At 34.7% G+C, this 12,269-nt stretch overlaps 1 protein-coding gene across 5 annotated transcripts in view; it reads left to right on the top strand.

Annotated features, from left to right (window-relative positions):
- The window catches only part of kif1b (kinesin family member 1B), a 101,847-nt gene that overhangs the window by 68,845 nt on the left and 20,733 nt on the right, over positions 1-12,269 (top strand). For 3 of the 5 annotated variants that reach the window (XM_073823208.1, XM_073823211.1, XM_073823207.1), the window contains 12 exons: positions 707-809; positions 1,937-2,085; positions 2,598-2,776; positions 3,051-3,191; positions 3,904-4,155; positions 7,600-7,718; positions 7,880-7,965; positions 9,290-9,419; positions 9,915-10,059; positions 10,204-10,294; positions 10,498-10,619; positions 12,180-12,235. In XM_073823208.1, coding sequence (XP_073679309.1) covers positions 707-809; positions 1,937-2,085; positions 2,598-2,776; positions 3,051-3,191; positions 3,904-4,155; positions 7,600-7,718; positions 7,880-7,965; positions 9,290-9,419; positions 9,915-10,059; positions 10,204-10,294; positions 10,498-10,619; positions 12,180-12,235 — 1,573 coding nt within the window. The remainder of the gene's footprint in view (positions 1-706; positions 810-1,936; positions 2,086-2,597; positions 2,777-3,050; positions 3,192-3,903; positions 4,156-7,599; positions 7,719-7,879; positions 7,966-9,289; positions 9,420-9,914; positions 10,060-10,203; positions 10,295-10,497; positions 10,620-12,179; positions 12,236-12,269) is intronic. The other 2 variants (XM_073823212.1, XM_073823209.1) reach the window with 1 other exon arrangement.

Genomic DNA, 12,269 nt, shown 5'->3' with positions numbered 1-12,269 from the left:
ATATGGAATACCTCCCTTTCTACCTGAAATCTTTTTATTACTATTTAAATGTATTATAAATGTCAGGATGCGTTTCAGTAGAGAAATGTCTAGATAGCTTGGCACCATGGAATTTTTTTTTCTACAGCTTCAGCGGCAATAGAGAACTTTGTTTTTGTTTTTTTAATTTTCAAAATTGCTGGCGGGGTGCAGGAAGGTTTCATGTCTTGCATGTTATCTGAAATGTGTTCCCCAATGGCAGAGCATTAAAAACTAAAAGTGCTTTTAAGTTTTCACTATTCCAATCACATTATTGTTATTGGTTTGTTCGAATCTAAAATCTAAAGCATTAAACTTCAGCATGTAACTCATCCTGCACCTTTTGTGCTATGCAATCACATAGACTTATGTAGGAATGGATTTGAAGCATATCTGGCGACATGGGACTTTTTTTTTTTTTTTTCTTGAACCACATCACAATGCCCTAGCAACCCTGGAAGCTGCATAGCAACATTATCTTCATTCCATGGTCTATTTCTGTGTGCAAAATTAGTGCTGTTTAGTTAACCTAAGTCATTAAATAAGTAATTTAGGTTTAAGTTTAATTATGAACTAGCCAAATGGCACACAGTTGCTAAAGCTGCAGTTTAACTCTCCTTTTGAAGCTTTATCTCTAAGGTTCAGTAAGTGTTTGTTATGCTGATACGATCATGTCACCTTCTCAAAGGTATATGAGAGTAAACTGCAAGAGCTGCAGAAACAGGTGGAGACTCGCTCATTGGCTGCAGAGACCCCAGATGAAGAGGAAGAAGAAGAGGAAGAGGATGAAGGTAATATTTATGGGTGTTAGAGGATTAGATCACTTTCAGAGTAAAAAATATCCTGATAATTTACTCAGCCCAATGTCATCCAAGATGTCCATGTCTTCTTTCATCAGTCATAAAGAAATAAAGGTTTTTGAGGAAATCATTCCAGGATTTTTTTTTTTTTATATATAGTGGACGTTAATGGGAGCCAAAGGCTTGAAGGTTCAAACTGCAGTTACAGTTCAGCTTTAAAGGGCTCTACACGACCCCAGCCAAGGAATACGGGTCTTATATAAAAATGTATATACTTTTTTTAACCACAAATGCTCGTCTTGCACCAGCTCTGCGATGCATTCTCATTGGAAAGGTCACACACGGTTAGTTCTTTGTCTGGGTACTTAGGCAAAAAACTCATTTAAAAAGGCTTTTGACTTTTTTTGCACATTCACGTTGTAAACACTAGGTTGGTACTTCCACCTACGTCAGGTGGGACTTTTCCTATGCCATTACGTAATGCATGAAGTCGAGCTAGTCAAAGACATGCATTTGTGGTTAAAGTATATAAATTTTATTATTTTTATTTTTTTAGAAATTGACCAATCGTTTAGCTAGGTAAGACCTTTTTTCTTTGGCTGGGATTGTGTAGAGCCCTTTGAAGCTGCATTGAAACTGCAGTTTGGACCCCCGTTGGCTCTCATTGAAACCGCTATATATAGAAAAATCCTGAAATGTTTTCCTCAAAAAAAAAAGGAAGAAAGAAAGCCATGCACATCTTGGATGACGGGGGTGAGTAAATGATCAGGAAATTTTTATTCTGTAAGTGAACTAATCCTTTAAGCTAACCAATTGCATGAAATACATAGGTTTATATGCAATGTACTGGGACACTATGTAAGTAGAACATGTTCTTAAATCAAAATCATTTGAATTTAACTCAATCCAAAACCTCAACCCAACCAAAACTCAACCCCAACAATCAGAGGAGTGTCGATAATAGGCCGATAAGCCCCTACACTTTTCACTATCCCTATAGTCTACTTGATTAAATGTTGTTCTTGGAACAATAAGGACATCCTGCTAGGCAAAATCACAGGCACCTACAGTACATCACTGCCGTGCCATGTTTCACTGTTGCTCCTGTATTGTTGCAGTGCCCTGGACCCAGCATGAGTATGAGCTGGCACAGTGGGCTTTCAGAAAGTGGCGATATCACCAGTTCACCTCCCTCAGAGACCAGCTGTGGGGCAATGCTGTATACCTCAAAGAAGCCAATGCCATCAGTGTGGAGCTCAAGAAAAAGGTACAACAAAGATTTTTCAGTCATCAAATGCATGTTTATATAAGAAAATAAGAATGCTTCCTGTGTGAATGACAGTTTTTTACTGTGATGGCAGTTAACAAGTAGGTTTTGCTGTATTTACATATTCTCAGACAGATCCCTGTTGCTTTATTCATTACCAATGTGTCAGCTTTCAACAGTTGTTTCTTTAATGTCAAAAAAAGCGCACACAAACACTTTCATCAGTGTCACTTCCTTCACTTTTACTTGTTTATGCCATATGTGTATAACCTTGTGAAGACCCCTGCTGTGCAGCTTTGAGATAGAAACATTTATCTTCTGATTTATCATGCACTCTTACTGTATTTATAGCTTCAGTGGTGCCAGAGGCAATTTTTAAATCTTCTGCTGTATTCAGCTGTTTCATTACTTCAGTTTCCAAAAATGTCTGAACCTACAGTCTTTCAGTTATCAACTCATATTATTCATCCTTGTCGATGCCCTAATGTCTCATTTAAATGTTCTACTCGTAGGTCCAGTTCCAGTTTGTCTTACTCACAGACACCCTCTACTCACCGCTGCCCCCGGAGCTGCTGCCTCCAGAACCAGAGAAAGAACGTGACCCTAGGCCTTTCCCTCGAACGGTGGTGGCTGTGGAGGTTCAGGACTTGAAGAATGGAGCCACTCACTATTGGTCCTTAGAGAAGCTCAAGTAAGCCTCAGGATGCCAACCAGTATCTGATGTAGAGAGTTTTGCTTTTATTTCTTATTTGGAACCAATCCATTTGTAAATCCCAAAGCTCTTTTTAAAATGTTTTACTTTGTTATTTATTTTATTTTATTTTAAATGGTGTTTAAACTGCTATTTTTCAGCTCTAATTGTTTCTCAGGGTGACATAACAGAACATTTGCATGGTTCCCCTCAAAACTTGTTCAAATGGAAATGTGAGATCAAAAATGTGACTTGACTTGTCATGTTCTTACAGGCAGAGGCTGGACCAGATGCGAGAGATGTATGACCGTGCAGGTGAAATGGCTTCATCAAATCCGAGTGAGGATGGGGAGGGTGCTTTGACCGGCAATGACCCGTTCTATGACCGCTTCCATTGGTTCAAGCTGGTTGGGAGGTATGTTAATCACTTAACCTTGCTCCTATGACTTGAGAAATAAATGAGCATGTTAAAAAGAATTCATTATGTCCTGAGGTTTTAAATACTGTGAAATTAGGTTTAATTCCTCACAAACATTTAGCAGTTTTTTTGTGGTTAAAACAGGGTCTGAGAATTTAAGTTTGTTTCTAAAAAGCTGCTCTCTTAGTTAAAGAGGGAGCCCATAAATCATTCAAGACATCTTTGTTTAGTCATTCACACTGTTATTTTTTTTTTCATATTTAAATCACCCTTTTTATTCACATGAATTTTTCTTTGTTTGTTTTGCATTGTTTTTGCAATCATTATGTGCTTGTGTTTCACTGTATGCTGTGTAGTGTTTATTTTTATTGTTATTATTTTTTTAATGCAATGTTTTCATCCATTTGTCAATATTTGTTATTATGCACATTGTACACATTGTAGAATTTGTTTCGTTTTTTTTGCCATTTTTGTTTTTTCCATGTTTTATTTCCATAATCAAGATTAGAACAGTTTCTATGATGTATTTCTAAAAATATAAAACTTACTGCATTAACAGAGGAAAAAAAGCCGCAATTAATTATTCATGTACATGCATTGTTTATTGTTTTCTATTTGATGTCTTAAGTCGTGGCCCTTAAATGTGGGTCATTTAAATAATCTTGTAAACTTGCTTGTGCCTGCATCCTACCCACGCACCTTTTTTTAGCTCACCTATTTTTCACGGCTGTGTGAACGAGCGTCTGGCCGACCGCACTCCCTCGCCCACTTTCTCCACCACCGATTCTGAGATCACCGAGCTGGCCGACGAACGCCAGAGCGAGATGGAGGACTTCATGGATGACGAGGCTTTTGTGGATGACACCAGCTCAGATGCTGGGACCGAGGAAGGCTCTGACATCTTCAGCGATGGGCAGGACCCCTTCTACGACCGTTCCCCATGGTTCATCCTAGTGGGCAGGTTGGTGGTGGCCACTGCTCAGGGGAAACCTGAAAAATGAGGGCTGGAAAGAGAGAAGAATGAATGACAAAGAGAAATGGAGACAGTTGTGTGGCTCAGTGTGAAGCTGTTAATGATCTAAAGATTTAAGTACAGTGAAAATGAAATAAACTGAATTCATTTTCTAGTCATGTTAGATCAGATCTGATCTAAGAAAGTGCTCACACGGCTATACCAGATACCTCCTCCAGTTCTCCACAACCTACATTTAACCTCCATCTGTCTGGTTTGGTTTAACATTAGTACTCGAAACATTAGTACACATTTGTGTTTGTTTTTCATTCATTGTATTTATTTTAATGGGGCTGTCAATCAATTACAATGTGTACTAGTTTGTTAAAGCTGTTACGATTCCTCGATTCAATTCAAGTACTCGATTTAAAAAACAAAACAAAAAAACAACAACCTCTATAGCGTTTTGCTTGTGTTGCATAGGCGGCAAAATACCGGAAGATTCAAGTAAATAAACATATGCGATGCAGGTTTAAGACATACGCTTTAATTATTTACATGCATGTAGGTTACGTATGTGCGTCTCACAGTGATTGCGTTCACAGTAAATGCTGCTCCACACAAACAGTTATTATTTACATGTGTGGAGCCTCTCAAACTCCATCTCTACATATTGCTGTGAGTTTGGGTTTATTATAACGTTCATCTTGGAATGCAATGTGAGACATTTCATCGAATTTGTAAAGCAAACCATTTATAAACCTACGCAAACACAGGAGAATACGCCAGTATCTTTCTAAATGTGCTAACTGTTAATCGCGATTTCGAAATAAAAGCTCAAACCCTCACTTTGAGTTTACATGATGTCCACATCTTCAAGAATTTACAGTGGCTGCAGCATTTCTGTCGTAAAGAAATGGCCAAAAGTTAAAGATTAAGTAGGAATTTGAATTAAATGTTGTTTAGTCAATAATGATTTGTTAGATTTAGATCGGAAATGGTTTGTGAATCATTTTGTAAATTGAATGATTCAAATCAAATTATTTGCCATACTTGATTTGAAGTCACAATCTAAATCAAAAGATTTGTGAAAAGTTCTACTTTTTAAGAAATTCATAAAAAAGATTCGCGAAATGCTGATCTGAAATAAATGATACCGGAAGTGAGGCATTTCACAGACAAGAATCATAATCAAGCATAATGCTATTGTGAATTCAAATGCTATTATTCAAATAAATAAATATATGCAATGCAAGTTTAATACATGCGCTTTAATTATTTACATGCGTTGAGGTTACGTACGTGCATCTCACAGTGACTAGGTTCACAGTAAATGCTGCTCCACACAAACAGTTATAATTTACAAACCCCATCTCTGCATATTGCTGTGAATTTGGGTTTATTATAATTTTCATCTTGAAATGCAACGTGAGACATTTCATCGAACTGTTCATCGCAATTTCATAATAAAAGCTCAAACCCTTACTCTGAGTTTACATGATGTCCGCATATTCAAGAAATTACAGTGGCTGCAGCATTTCTGTTGTAAAGAAATGGCCAAAAAATGTTAAAGATTAAGTGGGAATTTGAATTAAACGTTGTTTAGTTAATAATGATTTGTTAGATTTAGATCGGAAAGGATTTCTGAATCATTTTGTGAATTGAATGATTCAAATCAAATGATTTGAAGTCACAGTCTAAATCACAAAAAATGTGTGATGCGCAAAGTTCTACTTTTTAAGAAAAAAAAAAATCAGAAAAAATATTCGCAAAATCCTGATCTGAAACAAATGATTCGTGAACCCTCTCTAAAGTTCAGAATTTATGATCAGGACTCAAAGCGCGGATTGCAAATAATTTGATTCAGATCAGGACTTCGATATGGATTTGCGAATCGTTTGTTTCAAATCAGAATTTGATTTTGTGACTTTTTTTTCTTAAACAGTAGAAAACTTTGTTTTTGCCGTTTTTTTTATTAGTATATTTTTATTTATCTATTTATTTTTTTTAGAATTTGAAATAGAAGACATTGTTCGATAAATGAGATCCCAATTTTAAGTCCTTGAAAGTCAAAAAGTAGTGCTTGAACAGTCCTTGAAAGTCCTGGAATTTCATTTTACAGTATCTGTGCGAATCCTAAAAAAAAAAAAAAAAGGTTATTCGATTGTTAGTGACTGCTCTAGTTAGCATTTAGTTCCTTTTTAAGTAAGAAAACTGATCAGAAAGCACTGCTCATGCAATCAAAGAAACACAGATGTAGTAATAATAAAATTCAGTAATAAAACCATGTTCCCAGCCTTTTATGGACTCAGTCTTACATATGCAGAGTTTTAGCCACCGGCCTGCTGCTTTTGTTCTCTGCTGGGTTCACATTAACATTTTTATGAATGACAGTGTTTCACTTGTGGGTGATATTGCGCTTAGTCTCGATGGTAATTAAATTTCACCATACAAGAATGCAAATGACTTTTGTTAAACATCCCGTCTGGATTTATAAATAAATTACCCGTGAAGAATGTCTTTCTCCATTGACTGAGAAACAAATGCTCTGCTAGAGTCGATTGTGAATGTGTGTGTATAAGACACAGACACTTGAAAACAAGGAATGCTCAGATCAGGCAAAAATTAAACATGTTGTATTAATCCCATCCGTTAACACATTAACATTGATTTACAGCCCTAATTTATTTATTTTTATTAACTTATTCATTTATTATGCTTGTATGTTAAAATATTAAATTGTGTTCATTCTTTATATAATTTGTCTGTATTCTTTTTTTTTGTACCTTTTAATATGATTTTTCATTCAGTGTACTTAAGAGCTGTTTTATAAATCGGTCTGTACAAGAGAGGAGGATAGAGGAGAGGGGCAACATAGTCTGGATCGATGCAGAGGCGTAAATGGACCTGCGTCATTGTGACTTCACTGATGCGCTACACTGATAGCTCTCCTCCATCTTGGCCTTGAGGCTGCCTACGGGGGGAGGAGGAGCTCTCTGACTGCAAACAGCTCCTGAAATTCAGACTATGTGTGCCCCCTAGCCTTGGAAAATATAAAATATTTCAATACAGTCTTTCTTGCAACAAACCAATACATATTTTTTGTTGTGTATGAGTTATTTGATCGCCCTTCTTTTTCTTCGACATTTCATTCCAAGGTTGACTGATTTGTTTCCTGTTGTTATTTAGTGCTGTGTTTTGTTTGCGTCAGCTCTTAGTAAAAGTGTCGGACACGTCATTTCCATTATTCTCTGATGGAGTTAATCAGGGTAATGGAGATGAACCCGTGGCCCTGAAAGGAAGTCACTTTGCGTAACACTCCTTGGCTGCTTTTAAGCATCTCCTGTACCCTTCATACTAATACATAGGTTTTTTTTGTACATGTTGTGAATGTGAATGTTTATGTGTGTGTGTATGAGGGCGGTACTATAATTGTCATTCTTTTTCCTCCAGAGCTTTCGTGTACCTGAGTAACCTGCTGTACCCCGTGCCTCTGGTGCACCGTGTCGCTATAGTAACAGAGAAGGGAGATGTGCGAGGATTCCTGCGAGTGGGGGTCCAAGCCATCGCTGGTGAGCGCTGCTCTATATTAATGAATTAATTAAGACTCGGCTTAGATTTAATTAAGCGGCAGTTGATATCACCCTAATGTGGTTTATAAACATTCAGTCCTTTAAATTGTTTTTCAAGTGATCTTTGGAACTTGTGTCATTTTTCTTTGGTGTTTTTGTAGCTGACGAAGAGGCTCCTGATTATGGATCTGGTGTGCGTCAGTCAGGCACTGCAAAGATTTCCTTCGACAATGAGTATTTTAAGAAGGTAAAAGCTAGTTGTTTACCTTCATGTCATAAGTGGTAGGCTATTTTAGGAAGGAATATTTAAAAGATGAAACTGAGAAATTAGGGAGAATCAATAAATGATCAATAATGCATTGCTGTTGAGTCAATAATATGTAATCAATAAAAAAGTAAATGTAGTTTGATTATGAGTATTTTAAAACGTAATTTAATCTAATTACAAGTACTTGATTTTTGTAATCTGATTATGTAATCTAGATTACATGTAATCTGTTACTACCCAATAAACTAATTGTGAGTCACAATTCTGACTTTATAACTTGCAATTGTGAGTTAATATCATGCAATTCTGAGGCAAAAAGTCAGAATTGTGAGTTTATATCTCACAATTCTGATTTTATAACTTCCAATTGTAAGTTTATATCACACAATTGTGAGTTTTTAATCACAATTCTGAGGAAGAAAGTTAGAATTGTGAGTATTTCACAATTCTGACTTTATGACTTGCAATTGTGAGTATATCACGCAATTCTGAGGAAAAAAGTTAGAATTGAGTTCATATCTCACAATTCTGACTTTATTACTTCTAATTGTAAGTTTATATCTCACAATTCTGACTATGACTCCCAGTTGTGAGTTTATATCACACAATTCTGACTTTATGACTTGCAATTGTGAGTTATATTGTCATGCAATTCTAAGGAAAAAGTTAGATTTGTGAGTTTATATCTCACAATTCTGACTATAACTCGCAGTTGTGAGTTTATATCATGCAGTTCTGAGGAAATAAGTCAGAAATGTGATTGTTATATCTCGCAGTCGTAAGTCTATGTCACTCAATTCTGACTTTAACTCGCAATTGCGAGTTTATATTACACAATTTTTGTCAGAATTGTATGTTTTTATCTTGCAATTCTGACTTCATTTCTCAGAAACACAAGTTTATATTTCGCAATACTGACTTTAACTTACATTTGCGAATTTGTCTTACAATTCTGAGAAAAAAAATCTGAATTGCGAGATAAAAAGTCTAAATAACCTTTTTTTTAAAATTGTATTCAATGGCGGAAACGGGCTTCCACATATACTATATATACACACACACACACACACACACACACAAAACTATTCACGTCAGGTCTGATGCTAAAAGATATTGAATTCCAAACAGACCCAGTTAAAATGTTAACATATGAAGTTTAAAAAAAGATCTTGCCTCAAGTTTGACATGTGCACTAGTTTGTACAAGGTTTCAGTTGTGGCTGTTCATACTGAGAGACATTTTTGTGATCGATGCCTTTATCTTTTTCCATTCTTTTTTCCTTCCGCTCTCCTACACCATCCAGAGTGATTTCTCCACCGTGGTCATGACCCGCTCTGGCCTCTCCTTGGAAGAGCTGCGTATTGTGGAAGGTCAAGGTCAGAGTTCGGAGGTCATCACTCCTTCAGAAGAGATGAACAGAATAAATGACATGGGTGAGTGTAGACACACAGGCCAGCTGCCAACCCCTGAGCTCTGAACAAAACAGCTCAGTCCGAGTGAAAAGGAATGCTTATACATCCAGTCGATGCTGTTGTGTTTTGCTATGTCGCATTTGATTTACACTGCTTCAGTGACCCGAAAGCTTTGGGACCAAACGGATTCTTCTAGCAGGCTTTAACAGGTCAATAAAAGAAGAACATGGAAACGAATTTACAGACTGTTATTAAAGCGTCAAATATTATGAAATAACTACCAACCTGGTCTTGTTTGCCTGCTATTTCTCCAATAAATAGCTTAATATATAAAATAAATGCAACTGCATTCGGTTCTATATAAAAAAGTGTAAAGGGAATTCATACCAGAAATACAAAGAAAATCTAAGTGCATCAACAATAACATCAACAATTTCACATTAACTGTTTATAGATCCATTTACATAAAAAAAGCGAATGTTATACATATTTGTACATGTGTTTTGTGTCTAAAAGACTTGAAGCTTGGCAACGTGGACACAAAGCTGGGTGACGGTTTGGCGGAGCATCTGGAAGTGGGCAGTATTTTCACTTTCCGCATCACCGTTCTGCAGGCGAGCGGCATCCCGCCCGAGTACGCAGACATCTTCTGCCAATTCAAGTGAGTCAGCCTGTCTCTATGGCAACCCTTCTTTCCTGTCTCATTGGTCTTTATTCAGACAGAGCGCACACACACACCTCCACATAAATCACGCAATCGCACAGTCACGCTTCTCTCAGTAATCCTGTCTCATGCTGCCAACAGTTTCCTCCATCGTCACGATGAGGCGTTCAGCACAGAGCCCCTGAAGAACACAGGCAAAGGTGCCCCGCTGGGCTTTTACCACGTACAGAATGTAAGTGTTGAAAGCAGTGAGAGAAACAAGCTTTTAAGGAGGAAATTGAACATTAGGGTGGCAGAACCGATCCAGAGTTGCTAATAGAGAGTTCTCATTAAAGTATTTCATCAGACCAGCTGTGTATGCAGAATTATGGCTTATTATTAAACACTGTTAGGCAAATATGAATGTGTTGTCAACTTATTTATTTGGTTTTTCAGGTCTCAGTGGAGGTGACAGAGTCCTTTATTGAGTACATAAAGACCAAGCCAATTGTGTTTGAAGTGTTTGGCCATTACCAACAGCACCCACTGCACATCCATGGACAGGAATTGGTCGTCAGGTAACAACCTGTTAATCCAGTATTACATATTTGATAATCATTATAATAATGTAATATTTTAAATGCATTTCAGGGCCACAAATATGTCAATGGTAGTTTTCAGTCAAACGTGTTTTTCTCTTTTATAGTTATGGTTTGTCACTGTACTGCACCAGTATTATTTTTATACTCTTATGGTATTTATTAAATTTGATTTAATCATTTTGAATTAGCTTTAAAAAAAAAAAATCAGTTTTTATTTCACTTTGAGTTTGTTTCAGTATTTTTATTTTTATTTTTTTATTAGTAATATTTTGATATAGCTTTAATTTATTTTTCTTTCAGTTTTGATTGATTTGAGTAGTTAAACTTCTTTTTCAGCCTCATTTTGATTACCAATTTGATTATCAATTAATAGATTTAGTTGTTATTAACAACAACACCCCCACATTATACTTGTTTTTTTTTTTATCTGGAAAAACAGGTGGTAATGCTCATATGGCATTAATAAAAAATAAATAAATAAATAAATATAAAATGAAAATAATGTAAAATAAAATATATAGTAAAAAAAAAAATATAAAAAAATAAATAAATAAATAAAATATAATATAATAATATATCGATGACTGGAAAGCTTTAAAAATGTCAACCAGAAGCTTTAATTTATTTTTCTTTCAGTTTTAGTTTGAGTTATTTTAGTAGTTTAACTTAATTTCAGCTTCATTTTGATTACAACAACAACTCCGCATTATAATTCTTTTTTTTTTCCTGGAAAATAGTTGTTAATGCCCGTATAGCATTAATTAAAAAATAAATACAATAAAATAAAACAAAATATAATATAAAATAAAAGAAAAGAATAATATAAAATAATTTTTAAAAAGTAACATAAAATAAAATATATAATAAAATAAAATATAAAATAATAAAATAAAGTAATGAAATAAAATAAAATAATAAAATATAATATAATATAGTTAAACATTTTATTTGTTTGAAAATAATATAATATACAAGAAAATATAAAATAATATACAAAAAAAAAAAAAAAAAAAAAAAAATATATATATATATATATGTGTATAATATAAAATATATGATAAAAATAAAATTTATAATACAATAATATAAAGTAATATAAATTGAAATAATAAAATAAAATAATATAAAATAAAATAAAATATAATTATTTTAACAAACTTTGCTTCAGGTAGATATTATTCCCCTTTGATATAGATGACAGGAAAGCTTTGAAAATGTAAAATGTCCACCAGAAGTTCTATCAGCACATTTATTAATTTTTGTATATATGTATTTTTTTATTTTAACAAACTTTGCTTCAGATCGACATTATTCCCCTTTGATATCAACAACATGCTGATTGAGCTTAATTTGTATTTAACCAAGAATATTTCATTAAATTATTACAATGAGTACATTAATAAAGTAAAACAATAAAACATATGTATTTTATAATAATAATCATATAGCATAAATAAAAGCAGGTCGATTTATTAAATCTGTATCAGTATACAGATTATTTTACATGTCTGATTTAATTTTCTTCTTCTCTTGTAGCCCTTCTCAGCCTTCCAGAAAGTACTACCCCCCACCTATGCCTTTGTCTAAACCAGGTATGATGGCAACTACTACATAACTCCAAAATGA

The sequence above is a fragment of the Garra rufa genome, chromosome 18 (assembly GCF_049309525.1).
Source record: "Garra rufa chromosome 18, GarRuf1.0, whole genome shotgun sequence".
NCBI classification, from domain to species: domain Eukaryota; kingdom Metazoa; phylum Chordata; class Actinopteri; order Cypriniformes; family Cyprinidae; genus Garra; species Garra rufa.
Note: the sequence above shows the minus strand (reverse complement) of the source record. Positions and strands in the feature narration are given on the sequence as shown.